General features: G+C 37.4%; 5 protein-coding genes across 7 annotated transcripts; 3 read left to right on the top strand and 2 right to left on the bottom strand.

Moving 5' to 3' along the window:
- Positions 1-203: 203 nt before the first annotated feature.
- CP12-1 (CP12 domain-containing protein 1) lies at positions 204-940 on the top strand. The gene has a single exon (XM_021949470.2). It carries the CDS (start codon positions 309-311, stop codon positions 705-707), a length of 399 nt encoding a protein of 132 aa, XP_021805162.1. The 5' UTR covers positions 204-308; the 3' UTR covers positions 708-940.
- A 519-nt stretch (positions 941-1,459) lies between these two features.
- Positions 1,460-2,104, bottom strand: BZIP53 (basic region/leucine zipper motif 53). The gene has a single exon (XM_021949468.2). The coding sequence runs from the start codon at positions 2,102-2,104 to the stop codon at positions 1,676-1,678; it is 429 nt and encodes a 142-aa protein (XP_021805160.2). The 3' UTR covers positions 1,460-1,675.
- LOC110749372 (uncharacterized) lies at positions 1,460-6,851 on the bottom strand. Of its 2 annotated transcripts, none has more exons than XM_021949467.2 (6): positions 6,627-6,851; positions 6,507-6,538; positions 5,182-5,376; positions 4,541-4,591; positions 3,930-3,991; positions 1,460-3,830 (listed from the first exon to the last, which is right to left on the bottom strand). In XM_021949467.2, exons 1-6 carry the CDS (start codon positions 6,707-6,709, stop codon positions 3,792-3,794), a joined length of 462 nt encoding a protein of 153 aa, XP_021805159.1. In that variant the 5' UTR covers positions 6,710-6,851; the 3' UTR covers positions 1,460-3,791. The 2 variants fall into 2 exon arrangements, with proteins under 2 accessions (XP_021805159.1, XP_021805158.1); XM_021949466.2 differs by having other exon boundaries at positions 1,460-3,846; positions 6,627-6,846.
- A 1,779-nt stretch (positions 6,852-8,630) lies between these two features.
- On the top strand, positions 8,631-12,280 carry LOC110749369 (RPA-interacting protein A). Of its 2 annotated transcripts, none has more exons than XM_021949463.2 (6): positions 8,631-8,776; positions 9,044-9,145; positions 9,302-9,530; positions 9,983-10,074; positions 11,561-11,671; positions 12,079-12,280. In XM_021949463.2, exons 1-6 carry the CDS (start codon positions 8,669-8,671, stop codon positions 12,238-12,240), a joined length of 804 nt encoding a protein of 267 aa, XP_021805155.1. In that variant the 5' UTR covers positions 8,631-8,668; the 3' UTR covers positions 12,241-12,280. The 2 variants fall into 2 exon arrangements, with proteins under 2 accessions (XP_021805155.1, XP_021805156.1); XM_021949464.2 differs by having other exon boundaries at positions 9,989-10,074.
- A 441-nt stretch (positions 12,281-12,721) lies between these two features.
- Positions 12,722-15,965, top strand: NDT1 (NAD+ transporter 1). The gene is made up of 9 exons (XM_021949462.2): positions 12,722-13,108; positions 13,399-13,494; positions 13,661-13,767; positions 14,082-14,130; positions 14,273-14,382; positions 14,543-14,637; positions 14,731-14,819; positions 14,991-15,085; positions 15,376-15,965. The coding sequence occupies exons 1-9, from the start codon at positions 13,036-13,038 to the stop codon at positions 15,601-15,603; spliced, it is 942 nt and encodes a 313-aa protein (XP_021805154.1). The 5' UTR covers positions 12,722-13,035; the 3' UTR covers positions 15,604-15,965.
- The last annotated feature ends 468 nt before the right edge of the window (positions 15,966-16,433 follow it).

The raw sequence follows: 16,433 nt of genomic DNA on the forward strand, positions 1-16,433 counted from the left end.
CACGTTGTTTTACTGTATTTATGTAATATATACAAACTTGAATAGTAATTGGAATGATGGGCACGTCTTTTCTAAAAGTGCGATTTTTTTTCTACTAAAATATCTCAAGTAGTTCCAACGTGGAAGTAGATGATTGGCTGTGCTTCGATAAGAAGTGTGCGATCTTGAAACATTGCAGACCCCAATTAAAAGCCTCATGCTCGTTATCCCCAGAACCCAATCTCTCAATTGTTGTCAAGCAAGCAAGCTTACCACTTCTTCTCAAACCAGAACCAAACCAGAAACAAGGAGAAGGAAGAGGAGGAGAAATGGCAACAGCAACTGTAGCTGGAGTGAGCCTCTCAACCCCAAGAGTGTTGGCCAAAGCAACGGAGACACCAAAGGCTTTCCAGCCAGCACGGCTCAGCAACCCCTGGAGAAGGTCAGGTGGCCAGCAGCTATTGGGCGGTGGCCGCATGACCATGATAAGGCCAGTAAGCGCAGCCCCAGATAAAATATCAGAGAAGGTGGCTGAAAGCATCAAGAGCGCAGAGGAGACTTGCTCAGACGACCCAGCGAGCGGGGAGTGCGTGGCAGCATGGGACGAGGTGGAGGAGTTGAGTGCTGCGGCCAGCCATGCCCGCGACAACAAGAAAACTTCCGACCCGTTGGAGACTTACTGCAAGGACAACCCCGAAACAGACGAGTGCCGTACTTACGACAACTGAGTGGTCTCTCTCTCTCTCTCTCAATGACTTGTCATGTTTTAGATTTCACAGTACTATGAATTTAGCGTTGCTGTATGTTAAAACTAAATGCAAGCTTAGCAGCTGCTGCTAATGCGTCATGATACGTTGGGTTGCTTCCTCTTATTTCACATCATGATATCATATAATCTTGCAACATAAATTGGTGATTATTAGCTTCCAAATATTATACAGAAGCTTTTCATTTTTATTTATTTATCTTCTATTTCATTCTTTAATTAGTAGTTGAGGTTTTATTCAAGTGTGGTTGTGTATATATAACATATCAACCACCTACCACCGTTTCCAACTTTCTGCTGCTTGACGGGAAATTCATCAAATTTGGAAATCATCCCATGTGTTGTTACATACCCCGGATGATTAAAAAAGATTTGCAGTACAAAAGTATTTTATTAAGTTTCAATTCCAGGCACCAAATCAAATCTAACTAGAGTTTTAAATTTCAAGTGAGCTGTAATCTTTTTATTCAAAGAGGAGGGAGTCCTCGGTCCATGGGTTTGCTCTGAGATCCTTATCTTATGTCTCAGAAGAACTCAACTGAGATTAACCATACAAATGGCCAGCACATGTTGAATGAATTTGAATATCTTGCCCCAAGCAAGACGACAATTTACAATCCAACCCAACCCGTTGGGATAAGTATTTGGGAAAGTTTTAAACAATCTCGGTTAGCCAACTAATATGCCTATATAATCAAAGCAATCAGTAGCCAATACGGAAGAAAATGGATAGATTCATACCAAACCCACCAACCACAAACATTTCATTTATACAGAGAAAGATGAAACAAGCTTGTGCAAAGGAACTAAGACACCAAAACGAAAGAACAAAGACGACTAACCAAAATCCAAACACCATCAAAATAACAAACACAAAAGACTTGTACAATGAACATATAACAAGAACAAGCTTAAGCTATTCAAAGACTGTCAGCCGAGAAACATGTCGGAAGAGGCCGAGATAAGCTGCGTTGGGTAGGAAAGCTGCCACGGCCTCAGCAGCGGATCAGGTATCTCAGGGATGTCCGCAGCAAGGCCGCTAACCTCTTCGAAGATCTGGAGCGCCGAGTTCAACGACTGCAAACGATCGGTGAGCTCCATTACTTGAGCCCTCATCACGTTGTTCCTCGACTCTATCTCAGCGTAGCCCCGCTCCTTCACTTCGATTCCCTGCTGAAGTTGATTGTTTGACATCTCCAGTCGGGTGATTTCGCTCGTCAAATCATCCATTTGCTTCTGCTTCTTCATCCGCGATCGCCTCGCCGATTCGCGATTCGACAACATCCTCTTCCTCTTCTTCTCGTCCACCGTTGCAGACCCATCTGATCCCGAGCTTGATTGCTGCTGAACCGAAGACATTCTTCTTTTCTTTTTCTTTTGGGTGTTTCAACCCAAGAATTAATTACCCAAGGGGATGTTAATTCGATGAATTAGGAATGAGTGTTTGTGAAGAAAAAAAATTAACTAATTGAATTAGGGTTTCTACAATTGGGGCAAAACAAAAAAATTGGGATTGCAATTGGAATCAAAGACAACGATTTGACTCGATTAATTCATGAGAAAACGTAGAACCAGTAGAGGAACACAACCGAGAACGAGTGGATCAGACGAACGCGACGCATGAGTGTCATAGAAACATTAGACTCATTGATGTAGATCTCAAGAACCCAGAATTTCCAGGCCCTAAATCAGATCCACATCCAAAGGATTGAAACAGATTTCAAGAAACTAAAACCTCAAGAAGAAAAAGGAACCAAAATTGACCTCAGATCTAGATAAAGAGGTTTCGGAATCAAGGAAATATTAGGGAGAAACGTAGAGAAAAAGAAAGTGAAAAGGAAAGCAAGAGAAAGAAAGCAACAAACTTATCTGAAACGCGCAGCGGAGAAATTTACGCGAAATGAGACGGAAGGTGAAAGAAGGTTGATAAGGTTGTGGAATGGGGCTTTTATAGAAAGTTGGGGGAGAGGGGTAGGTGAGTTTGGAGAATAATAAAATGACATTTTTTGTATTATTTGTCTAATTGCTAAGCTAAATTGCTAATTTTCGTGTGTCATGGCTGGCGTCAATGGTGAAGGAAGACAGCTAATCAACTTTTGCCACTTCAACCATTGTACTGCGAACTAGAGAGAGAAATAAAAGGAATATTCTTTTATCCACTTTTCTATATGCTTGGAAATTATCTTTTGTCCATTTCTTTTTCTCTTTTTTTTTCCATAATTTAGTTAGTCAGAAATAGGAAGCAGCAAAGCCTTATATTCAAAATCTCAGTTGTGTTACTAAAAAAAAATTTGCATTGACCTTCAACATTTCAATTTTTGCCTTGAAAAGCCACCTATATAACAACTCCTTACATAGATCAATGTAATGTTACTTTTCTTCTCGATGTAAGAAGGGGTTCCAAGTTTAAATCTCAATTTGATTAGAGAAAAAAAATATTATGCATACATACAATTCTTTGATTTTCATCCCAATAAAAGATTGAAATAGCATAAATAGTTGGCCACATAAAAGTTTTAAAAAAAGTGAAGAAAATTAAAAACGAATTGAAATATAGTGTAAATTACCGGCCAAAGAATGATGGTGTGTAAATTTTGTGGTTTCGTTGAGGGGAACCGATCCTCTATATTTTGTACCGCAGATTAGTGGCATGTCTATAATAGCATGACAGTAAAACAAATAAACACACACAAACACCAAAGCAAATGAACACTCTCGCACAGACACGCCCAGAAGAAGGACAGAACCACTTATGTATGCATACACAAACCGCATCATTTGTAAGTGTCACATGCCAGACGCAGAAACATCCATGTTTGTGTCCGATAAATCCAAGGTGGACTAAATTAGATGGATATTGTTGGGTTTCAGAGAACAAATGCAACAGCTACTAACACCGGCTGAAAGAAATACAACAAGCTACTACCAACCATGGAATCCTGCTCAAAGTTTGCTTTCAGATCCTGATGAATATCTTGAGCTATGTGGATTAATTTCTAGGTTCTAAAACTGGCATGGGAAATGTTCTTTAAGCGGCGAAGTTCACTCAAGAAGTCCATTGATGAACCAGGAGACCCAGCACCGCCTGTTGAAGCCATTAACTAAAGATAGCCAATCCAAACATCAAATCCTGAGAGACAGACAGAGACAGACATGGAGAAAAAGGGAGAGATTCCATACTCACCTGATGAGGAAGTTGGAACTGACCCCATGCTGCTCCGCCTCCTGTGTACATAACTGGTCTTTCTGAAAAATAAAAACTACAAGTAAACAAACCAGCCAAAATGTCGTGAAACTCGCGTTTGCGATGCATGAATGAGACATCCTAGATGCTGATTTTAGATCTATTATTAGCACATACTTAAATGAGGTTTGTTAAAAGACCCGTATTCCTTCAACCCAATTCTTCTCTTTCTGCCCCAGGTTTGGTTTCGACTCCTTTGAATCCTTCCCACTCCTAACACCCAAAGTTCTAAACTGAACACTCTGAAGAAGGTGGTAGGTAACAATAAGACATTTTTAACAAAAGTTTAAACCCTAATAAGCCTCCTTTGAAGCTTGTGCTCTGAACCACCAAACAATTATTCACCCTCAGGCTCAGCCATCTGCAATATACAGTACTAAACCTGATATATTTCCTTCAGTTATCACAAAAATTTGCAAAAGAACTTTATGTCATTGAATAAACCACATCATACACGCATCAATTTGGGCATATTAATAACTTGAATGTCTTTAATTTCATGCAGAGTATGCTATAAATCCCCAAAATAACCAAAATGTTATCCTACTGACCTGATAAATCTACAGATGGATCATTGAAGCAATGCATTGCAGCAGCCCAACCTGTGTTTTCAAACATTAAAATTTGCATTGCGTCAAAGTATGCAATTATCAACCAACTCTAAACTCATACAAGTAATCACCAAAAAAGGGCTTGGTTGGAAACATTCTTTTCATCTTTTACTTATGATAGCATAACTGGAGATAAAGATACAAACATGACAAGAGAAAACTTGTGCAAGAATTTGGATATACAACCTAAAGCCTTTACATTTTCAGACTTTGTTCCAAAAAAACTGGTGAGTCACCTCATAAATTTAACATCTGAGCCTGCTTGGTAGCAAGGACACTTTAATTTCAGAATTTCTTGTTATACTTAGAATTGGAAAAAGATTGAAATGACTGTTCAAAATTTCACCTATACCTTTGAGATTCAAATAATTTATATTTTCTTATGAAATGTTTAGTTTATTATTATAAGCATTGATGGCTCTCTTCTTTAAGGCTTATTCCGTAGAAGCTAACATCAAAAAGACAATAAGAAAGGAGGATGTCAGTGTGGGCATCATAGCTTATTATCCATTTAATTTCATTTCTAATCATCATGTTGAAATAGCATGCATCAGCCTTTTCAAGCAACTGTTGACACATACGATTATTTAAGAGCTGGAAAGCTGCACTGCCGCTACACCCCTCTAGAGCTAGTAACCCTAGACGAGAGTTCTCATTCAGAAGACTGCTGCTACTTGCATCCCCATGATCCATACCAGACATACTTCTTGAAGAAGAAATTTGATTCTTCTCCAAATCACTCCCGCCTTGAGGATTGTTAGTTCGATCAAACCGATCTGAAACAGTAACTTATAACTATATTAGATATATATACCATGGAAATGTCACAATTTCCTTGGTCATTCAATCTCTGGTAAACAAAAGAATAAATAGATATGTACAAATAAATCAAAACAGACAGCCAACAGCCTCTAAGCCTAATGGCACCTAATAACAAGGGTGGAGTGAGGGCAAGTCTGGGGTTTAGTATTACTTAGCAAAACAAACAAAATTAAAACAGGTTTTCAACTTAATGATGAATCAGTTAGGATAACTTGCACTTGGTGATGATATGCATATGCACAGGTATAACAATGAAACAGGTCAAATATACCAAGCATTTTCATTGGAGGATGTTAACACGATAGGATCAAACATACGACCACACACAAAAAAGGGGATTAAAGATAAGGCCACATGCCACTGGGGTGCGGTTGGGAAAGAGTAAGGATCAACATTTGTAATCAATACATTATTTACCAACACAAAAACTAGAAGTCACAGAAACTAATGATTTCCTAATAAAAGTAGCATTGGAGTAAGGATCAACACTGCTCCCTGACAATGTCTGTTTGTAATAGTGCTGACTGAAATAACAAAAATAGGCAAGACATTCCATGGTTCCTAACGACATAGTTTTGTTGGGAACTTTTAAAGAAGTACCTCTCACAAGACTCGAAACATGAAGAATGCATAAGAATCAAAGGGTTCAAGAATGAGTGGAACTATAGCAGAATATATGGAGTGCAAATTCAACAGAGACATATGATTAACAACTCAGGAGCAAAGGATCACTCGAACAAATCGCTTCTGATATTTAGGATCAGTGATGCAAAATGACCAAAACAAAAAAACGAAGTAACTACAACATAAAAAGGATGGAAGAAGACAATTTAGTAAGTGTCATAACATGGTACGCGCATAGTATATAATTATGCTAAATGTGACAAAAGGGTTGAGAAACAAATTGAGGATCATTGTTGCCACAAAAGTGCTTATTAGCTTTGGCAGCTGGATCGTCGTAACAAGGAGAATTCAGACTTCTATATCAAAAGGAAATTGAGGCTTCCGACATGAGGACTTCAAATCAAAGTGAAATACAAGGAGAACAGAGAATTGGACACACACACACACACACAAAAATTACCTGCGGACTTGCGTCTGTTAAGAGGACGATTCCTGCAATGCAGTCCAACAAATTTAATTGTATAACAAATTATTTTTGAAAGAAAATGAGACAAAAGTAGTCTAATGGAAAAATGAATACCTCTGACTGGGAGGAGCATAGCGCTTCACGTTTGCCGGTGGATCTGCTGCGGCTGCTGCCGCTGATGTCGGATTTTCCAGCATCCGTGGGTCAGTGTGATGACTCTTACCCAACCCACCAAAAACAGAGAAGTGCTCAAAAGCTCAAGCTGCTCAACAATGAGAGATGGGATATTTCTGATGTTTATATATTTTTCTTATACAGTTTTTTTTCCTTCAAGTCGTATTTTTGGTTTTGGGTCCGATTCGCTGAACCTGAGTTTTCCTGTTCTTTTCTTTTAAAAATAAAAATAAAAACGATTATGCGAATTACAATTTGCTACCATGAGGTTTACTCATATAACGGAGTCATCCATATGCTTCTAATTTTTACAAATATGCCCCTGAAATTTCGAATTTGTAATCCAAGACAGTCAGCAACTCCGTCAATTCTTCTAGATGACGTTGTAGTCATAGAACTCATACTTCATCACATGTGTTAATCTTTCTTCATCATATGTGTAGTGATCATGTGATCATGTGATCATCGAGGGTGTTAGTGAAAATTGAAAGCATTGCCTATATATCAAATTCATACATGAATTATTTTATTTTTTTTGGTGAAAACCAAGATATCCCCCGCGCGATTGCGGGGACTAACCCTCGAGGTACTGTCGGGCGCAAAGCGGGGACCTCTCCCAACAAAGTCTGCTCTATTCGCAAGCGCCTAGGATCGAACCTAGGACCTCTTGTTTAAAGGATCCAAGCCCCTTCCACTTGGACCAACTCTTGTTGGTATTCATACATGAATTATTGATGATTCAAAACTCATGCGAATTTATATAAATCCTACAAATTAATCTCTTGATTTTGTTTGTTAAATGTTTACATGGCAAAAGTGAGTTCCTAATTGTGTGCTTACATGGGCTTTATTTAAAGAACACTACATAAATAAGTCTCTCACATTAGTTGCCTTAAAAGAATCGGTTTATATGAATATGGGAACAAACTCAACATATACAACAAACATAATCCCTCTATAAAATACTTATAAATTTGTAATTTATATGGGAACTACACATGAGCTTTGCACAATTAAATACCTTATAAAAGTTCCAATATCATTACGAAACACTATACATATTATATTGCATGGACACCCTATTAAGCCCAAGTGTGGGAGTGTCGGACACTTGGACACTCCTCGGACATGGGTCAAAGACTTGGAAAGCTTGAATTTCACTATATATAGTATTGTGAAATTGGAGTATTGAACATCAATATTTTATTTTTTAAAATATATATTAAATTGTTGTGTTCCCATGTCCTAATTTTTTGATATTTGTCATTTCCCCATATTCGTACAAAGCTCATGTGTAAAATGATATTTTTATTTCTCTATTAAAATGATAATTTTTATTGGCACTCCAAAAAATTATTTATCTAAAGATTTATCAATTTGCAATGATTAATTAAATTTTCAATTACTGTTGAATGTACTATATAAAATTCCTTTTAAAGAACACAAAAGATTTACTTTTATAGGAAAATGAACAAACTAAACCAAATTTATTACTAATGGATGGATTTGGTTCAATTATGTTATTAATTTCAGACCTAACTAAACCAATTCAATCTATGATGTTACCTTAATTCAGTGTTTTGTTTGAAGCTTAAACATAATTAAATCATAATGAGCCCCCATCCTTTGTGGAGACCAAAGTGAAAATACTCCAACTTGCATGGATCAAAGTTAAAAAAACTAGTCAAAACAATTTGGGTCCGAAGTGAAAATAATTCAAACTAAATGCCCATTCCGTTCCGTCTGCCAATTCAAAGATATTTAAGGTACAAAAGTACAATATATATTTTGTAATTCTGTAAATTGAAAAACTACAAACCACAATAGCTATTTGGCCTAAATCTTGGGGTGAATCCACAAATTGCCTAAATCATTGGGTGAAGCCACAAAATAATAAAAGCCGTCTTATCAGTCTCTCTCGTATATATACGAAAAAACAAGGAAACGGTGGAGGGAGTGAGGGCGGTTGAGAAAATAAGGAAATGGAGGGAGAAGAAGAAGCAGCCGCAGCTTCAACAAAATCAACAGAAAGAAAGCATTCTCTCAAACCCCACCCTATCTTCAATAACTATAACAGCTGGAAGCACAAGGTCTCTATCCCAATTCACGATCCACAACTTGTTCCAATCTATGTTTCGTCTTATTTATTCAAATTTTTTTTTTTTGTTGTCGACAAAATTCGAAGTTTGTGATTTATAAATTCCTAGTTTTGATCCTTCGATTTTATTTTGCAAGAACTTAGTCTATCCAAATGGTTGTACAAATAAAATTAACAGTTATCTTGTAAATATCTGTTAGTGTCTCTATGTATGATGAATTGACAAATAAATTTTACTTCCAATCTGTATGTTTTGTAGTTGAGAGAGAACTGTTACAAAAGGGTGAGAGAAGACAGAAGGCGGTTGCTTTGGAAGATGAGAATGGTGCCCACTCCACAATTTCTCAGTCACATTCCAAATGTACTCCAGCTATATTCCTTTTTTTCTTTTACTTCCTCTTGTTTCTGTGTGCAAATTTAGTTTGCACTTAATATATATATCTTGCTTTTCCAATTTGGTGGAAGCAGTTCATTCATCCAATAGGCTAGTAATTGTTTCCCGGTCTTCTGTTTGCAGGATTTGATCAAATCTGCTTTCCAGGACATAGTTTCCGCTGAATTGGGAAAAATGAAGGACTCGTCATTGGATGACAATACGAGCATTTCGAAATCTGTCCCTGAGGGCAATGATGTGTTATGGGAATATGAAGGCCTTACAGATGCATACCAAGGTGATTGTGAAGAGATGTTGTTAGAAATGCAAAGGATCTTTTACGAAGATCTGAGTACAGAGCCAACTACAAAAGGTGAAAAATGGGTGCAATTAAGTTTGTTATAGTCTCAATTTTTGTAGCAGAAAGTCTCCTGACTATCAACTCATAATGCAAATTGAAATAACAGAAAAAATAAAATATTCCTGTATATAGGGTAGTTTTTGTGAACTACAATGATATTTTCTTATATCATCCATTCTGTTTCATGTTAGCTTTTGTCAAGCAGTTATACATTCCTCTTCTTTGGCTCACAAATGTGTGAGGTTTCTAAGAATCGTTCTTATCTCCTTGTCGCTCTAGATACAACTGTTTAGATGTTTTTGTAACAATAATATGAATATGATCATCAAATGAAATGTTCTGAAGCCGTAGTTGTCCTTTTCCCTCCCTACTGTTGTTCTTTTTCTTTCTCTGCATGTGCCTTAGAAGTTTTCATTGGTCAGTTCATCATTTTGAGCAGAGATGTTTACTCTAGCTCTTTGCAGAAACAGAAATCCGTGTTGAAACATGGGAAGATGAAGAGGATGAGTATTTGGCCCAGGCGGTTTATGAGCATATGCAACTGAACGACAAGCAGGTATAACACCAAAAATTACGAGTATTCAATGAAGAACCCACAATTTATACAAGTATATATCCAATTTTCACATTTTATTATAGCATAATAATTGTTGATCGATGAAGATATATGATTGCTAATATTATCAATTTAATCTTTATTGTAAATTTGTACTAAGGAAACTGTACTCAAGCAAATTTATTGTTGACGTTTCAGAGAATATCACTGTAGCTATTGATTAATTCCAAAATATTATTAATGCTGTCATTGTTATGATTTAAAATCCAATTAGATGCTGTAATGAACATTTACTCGTACCATGGAAGGCTAGCGCTCACTGGATGGTAGGAGCAACAAAGTACTCATTAAAGGGATAGCTCAGTTAGGCAATCTTAGATGCATTCTAAAGTGGTGCAGTAGCAGTTTTAAAACTTAAGTTAGACAAGAGTGAACTTGAAAAGTTGGATGCAGTGGGAGGCTTTTCATGGTTTGGGCTCCCCTTCTGATGTCTTAGTGGGAACTTCAATTTGGGCCCAAGTTGTGTGGGAATATATTATTTCCTGCTCGAGGACAGTTTGCACTTGTCAGAATTGAATAAAATTGACTTACAGGAGGGTGGCGGAATCACATTTCTTAAGTTTATGCTCTCCTAATGTTCTCACTAGTACATGTTCGTGTTCACTACTCCTATTGATGACCAATTAATAACAGAAGCTCCAGATGTGATTGTTATGGAGTAGTGTTGGGAGGGGCATTTGAGTATGGGTGTGCTCGCTATTAAAATTGTAGTATGTCACACCTCGGGTCTGAGAACATACCCCTTTACCTTTTTTGCCGAGTTTAGGGTGTGATAAGATTGTATGAGAGTCTAAACCAGCTGCAAGTGTGTGGATTTGCCCCATGCAAAGAATTGTAACCCAAAGGGGTACATTGTGAAACCCAAGATCCCTTGACTGAGATTGCGAAGATTACCTGAGGCAGATATAACCAAGATGGTCGAGGAGATAGAGTGAGAGGTGAACACAACGTCCATGTGTTGAGTCTCACAGGGCCTACTTGAGTTGAGTGGAAGTGCTATATGTAGCATCCTTTCAATCGAAAGGCTGGTTACGCCCAAAGCGGGCAATATCTATGTGGATGTGGGTCGTTACAAATTAGGAGTAAGAAAACTTGGGTCTCTTAATCAGGCTGCCTTGTGTAATTGGATTTTGAAGTTCACAGGGGAGAGGATTTTCAGGTCTTTGGTATATGGATTGTGAAGTCTAAAATCCTGCCTCTCAATTTTTGAGCATCTTATTACAGTTGTGGTCTCTCAGCTTGAAATTCTAAGGTTTTCCTGTGAACATGCTTCCCATTATATTAAAGAGTATTAAAATGATCCATATCATGCCATATATTTTGTGTCCACATGAGTAAGAGGCTTATAATACTTTCCTTTTTCTTATCATTATCAGTGCCTTCTTCATCTTGGATACTGATTAGAATTTTTTGACCTTAATGGTAGCTGCGCAAGGAGGAAGTTTGGTGCCCCATCTGTAAGCATGGAGTACTACAAGAGAATTATCATCTGATTTACTGCAGCCTATGTGAAATTCAGCTAAACAAGGGAGATGAGGTCTTGCATCTTCTTTTGATTTTATTCATGCTTATGCGTTAATGCTTTCTTCTGTGCTGCTCACCTATCTATCTATGTATTAATATAAGAATTTAGCGATCAAAAGATTTTATCAAATATCATTATGCTGCGTCCTTCCCTTATTAAGTTATATAATAAGGGACCCTTTTGTTGAAACACATGCAGCTTAGAATAATAGCTAGCAAACGTAGTTGGACCCTTTTGCTTCAAAGTAGTGGTTTATCCTCTTTAGTTTCCTAACTAATTTTCATATGGTAAAAGTATGCCTGAATGTGTCACGTTTGTGAAACAGGTCCTTGAAGATAAAATGGCAAATGACGTTAGTTATATAGTTTTTCAATTTGATTAACCATCTTATCTTATGAGTCAAAAATACAAAATTGCAGGTTAATTTGGAGTTATTGCGGGGCAGGCTAGCAGAAGTTCATGCAGAGCATTTTGATCGTGGGTGCACATTGAAGCCCAAGTTTTGCATCGAGACTAGATTTAATATAACTGCATTGTACATTCTTTGTGCTGCTTGTAATACATTTGAGATTGTAATATAAATATAGTCAATATTTACTTCCATTTTGATGGTTGAAATCAGATGATGGGGTCTAAATTACATGTATTGGCGATGCTAAATTGCTTATGCATATCTCGGATCGGAGATTAACCTTCTTTTATTTTTTTTGCTTTTTGGTCAGAGAGGATTAATCAAAAATGGCAAAGTCTAATACTACTATTTCAGAGCAGTTTGCGTTTTAATTCAAAATGAAAATTTCAATTATTTTCATAAACAAAACAGACTGGTTTCGATAAAAACAAAAACAAAAGCAGCTTATTATCTTCAAAAAGTCCCATCATATTTGAGAGATCATAAATACTTTTTAATTATTCTCTGCCACATGGCGTCAGCTTAGCGCACATGTGGGCAAAACAATGAAATTTGATAAAAAGCGCAGGACCAAACAACAATTATGCACGCACGGGACCCATTTGTGAGGCTTTGAGGGGTTGGAATAGAATTCTCATCACTTATAATATAAATAATTTAGACGAACGGGACCCATTTGTGGCGACTCGTCCGGCCGAGACCTGATAGGCTTTGGTGGTGTGATAGACGAACCCAAACCGAAGCCTCTCATGTGCTTGACCGCAGTTCCCGTCGCACCTAACTCAATCCTATGAAGCCCTTACTCTGACAGACTCGACTCAGATCGACCACCACGACTCGCTCGCTTCCCGTTTGGCCATGCCACTCTGGTTCACTGCGTTCATCTCCCTCTCCAGAGAGGACTCCCTCGCATTATCACCCCTAAAATTGGCGTGTTTTCCAGGTTATTGTACTGAATTCAGCCATGGCTGCCGCCGATACTCACGCCCCTAATCCTAAATGTCATCTTTGCAACGCGGGAGCTGGTGCCGCCGCCGGTATGTCATTTTCTCGTGCTTTTTTGTACCGTTTGTTTGGTTGTAAATGAATTCAGCGAAAGTTGGAATATTGAGTAATTTGTTGTGCTCTGATTGCGAATTGGAAAGCCATTTTGATTGTATTGATTTGTTTTATCACAGTGAGGTATTGATTGTATTGTATACATGTACATATATATACATGTAGATTGAATATAAGAAACTTGTTGTTTATGATGCCTACTTGTGGTTTTCTTGTGAATCATTTGATATTTTTATACTTTCAGCTATTGATTGTTTGAATTGGGCAGGGGTTATTGCTGCAACATTTGTGTGTCCTTTAGATGTTATCAAGACTAGGCTTCAAGTTCACGGGCTGCCAAGGCTCGGTAATGGGAATGTCAGAGGTATGCGCTTTGACTTTGCACGACACCAATATCAATATGTTTGCTTTCTATTATTTCAAGCACTCTAACAGTTTCTTAACTTTTCTGAATGAATGTTGTTTTTATATGATTATCATGACATTTTGTATGTTTATTTGATGAACAATTTATTTTTCCATGTCATCAGGTAGTCTCATAGTTGGTTATTTGGAACAAATATTTCACAAGGAGGGGTTACGTGGCATGTATCGTGGGCTCTCTCCAACTGTCCTCGCATTACTTCCTAACTGGGCAGTAAGTCTTGATACTTCCTAGAACCAAATCCTTCATTTTATTCACATAACCAAATGCAACCTAATAGTTTGTAGAAAAGAAGTTCCATACATGTGTTGAATAACGAGAAATGAACTTGGCTTACTTATTATCCATTGGTTATATTGGCCACAAACAACACAACTTTTCTGATAATTGTGGCTTTCGTCAGGTATCATATATTTTTCTCATCACAAATATTCTCTTCGTTGCTCATGCTTTTCCTCTGCCTTCTTATCTTGGAACTTGGAAATTTATAAATTTTGTGAATAATCACATATTGTAACTCTTTGTAGGTTTATTTCACAATTTATGACCAGCTCAAAAACTTCCTTTGCTCTGATGGTTAGTACATGACCATTTTCTTTTTAGATGGATTGTTTAAACTTTAAACCATATTTTTCTTTTAGGTAATTCACCATCCTTCTATATCTTATTTTCAAGTGTGTGTGTGTGTGTGTGTGTTTTGACATTGGTGCATGTATAGACGAGAATCATCATCTTCCTGTCGGGGCCAATATGCTAGCTGCTTCGGGTGCTGGAGCTGCGACAACTATTGCTACAAATCCGCTTTGGGTTGTCAAGACTAGACTTCAGGTGTGTCTCATTTCATTGTAGTTGTCTCTATTAAGGAGCTTCTCGTTGAAGTATTTGTCTTATTTCTAGTGTTACCAAGACTAGCAGCTGTAGAATGAAAAGTGTTGATTTAGCATAATGTTATTGTCTTCTCTCCCAATTTTCCTGTTCTATTCTGCAGACTCAGGGAATGAGACCAGGTGTGGTGCCATATAGGAGTACACTTTCTGCTTTGAGGAGAATAGCTCATGAAGAAGGCATCCGTGGTTTGTACAGGTTTTGTATCCCATATCATTAGTAAGTTGTATTAATCAGTGTGTATTTAATTATTTATGTTAATGATGATGCCTGTGATGTGTTGTTTGACAGTGGTCTTGTACCTGCTTTGGCTGGTATCAGTCATGTTGCCATCCAATTTCCAACCTATGAGAAAATAAAATTTTATTTAGCTAATCGAGGTAATAGTCTGCCTGCTTTTAGTCTTTATGTACTCTTGACGGAGTTGTGATGTATGGTTTGATGTCATTATATCATATAGCACTGCAATAGATAGGGTTTAGCCCCTTGCATTTAGTCTTTTATGTACTCTTGAAAGAGGTGTGTTATATAATTTGATGTCGTTATATCAGACAACACTACGGTAGATAAACTCGGTGCACGTGATGTTGCCATTGCCTCATCTGTATCCAAGATATTTGCATCAACATTGACGTACCCACATGAGGTACTAATTTGAATGAATTTCTCAATTTGATTTTAACCTTTTGTAGTTTTTTTGGTCAAATTTGAATTCTTTAGTTTTCTCTCCCCTCAAATACCCATGATTATATCAATTCAAAATACTACTTGCCATGAAGGAGGAGGGCAGAAAAACATAAAAGCCATGTTTCAGTGATAAGCATACTATGCAGAAAAAATTTACAATATTAGCGGAAGTTTTCTAGAAGCTGCAGAATAAGCCAACCATTAAAGTAGCATATTGAAAAATCATGCACTAACAAAAAATATATGTAGGTGGTACGCTCAAGGCTTCAAGAACAAGGCCACCACTCTGAGAAGCGTTATTCTGGTGTTGTTGATTGCATTAGAAAAGTATTTCAGCAAGAGGGCCTCCCTGGTTTCTACCGTGGATGTGCCATCAATCTTTTGAGGACAACACCAGCTGCTGTAATTACGTTCACAAGCTTCGAGATGATTCATCGGTTTCTTGTTACTTTATTCCCCCCTGGTCAAACACTATGAGATGGATCGTTCTCCACTGAGGATGGTGGAAGAAAGAACGAGTCGTGTTACTTGAAAGTTCCAAATAGTCAACTCAATTAGGTTAGCCATTATTTGACTGGTGATGATAGGCTAAGGCTTCCCTCATCGGATCTGTATGTCGATTGTTTCGGTGGCTTTTATATATTTAAAAGCAAAGTAAAGATATTGCAGGCTCATGCCCCCATGAAGTTGTTTTGGGGGGAAAGTGAGGATTATGCCATTTAAACACTGATGATGATGAGAAAGTAGCGTAGTTTACAATTATTAAAGGGTTGTGAATTTGATTTATGGGACTGAGTACTCATGACATCAAAGTTCCATTATTTGTCATGTTCTTGTTACTTGTTGGATGTTGGACTCAAAAGTATCCTGATTTCCCTCATGCCTTAGATTGACGATCCTAGATCTTTACATAAAAATGAAACACGGCAGCTGTTTCAAAATGCACTCGTGTACAATTTATCCTTTATGTTTTTATAAATGAGGAGAGCACAATGACTTTTTTGGAATCTCAGTTCTTTACAAACTAAAGGGCAAACATAAACACAACAAGATGGAGGGAGGAATTGTTTGCGTTATTGCTCAAATGCATGCTAATTGCGCATTTTACTGGTGGGTTTCGGTGATTGTTTCTCATTGTACTAGGGAAATGGTGGTGGGCATGCGGATTGTAGTTTTTGTTAGATATGCTGGCAGGTGAGATTTTTATTCAAATTTGTAATTAGTAAAATAAAAGGAATAAGAACTGATAATGGGGAAGTCATTCGTTTGGGAAAAGGAAAAAACAATTAAACTCTGAAACGAATATT

This window comes from Prunus avium, chromosome 8, assembly GCF_965620075.1.
Source record: "Prunus avium chromosome 8, drPruAviu1.hap1.1, whole genome shotgun sequence".
In the NCBI taxonomy this organism is placed as follows: Eukaryota; Viridiplantae; Streptophyta; class Magnoliopsida; order Rosales; family Rosaceae; genus Prunus; species Prunus avium.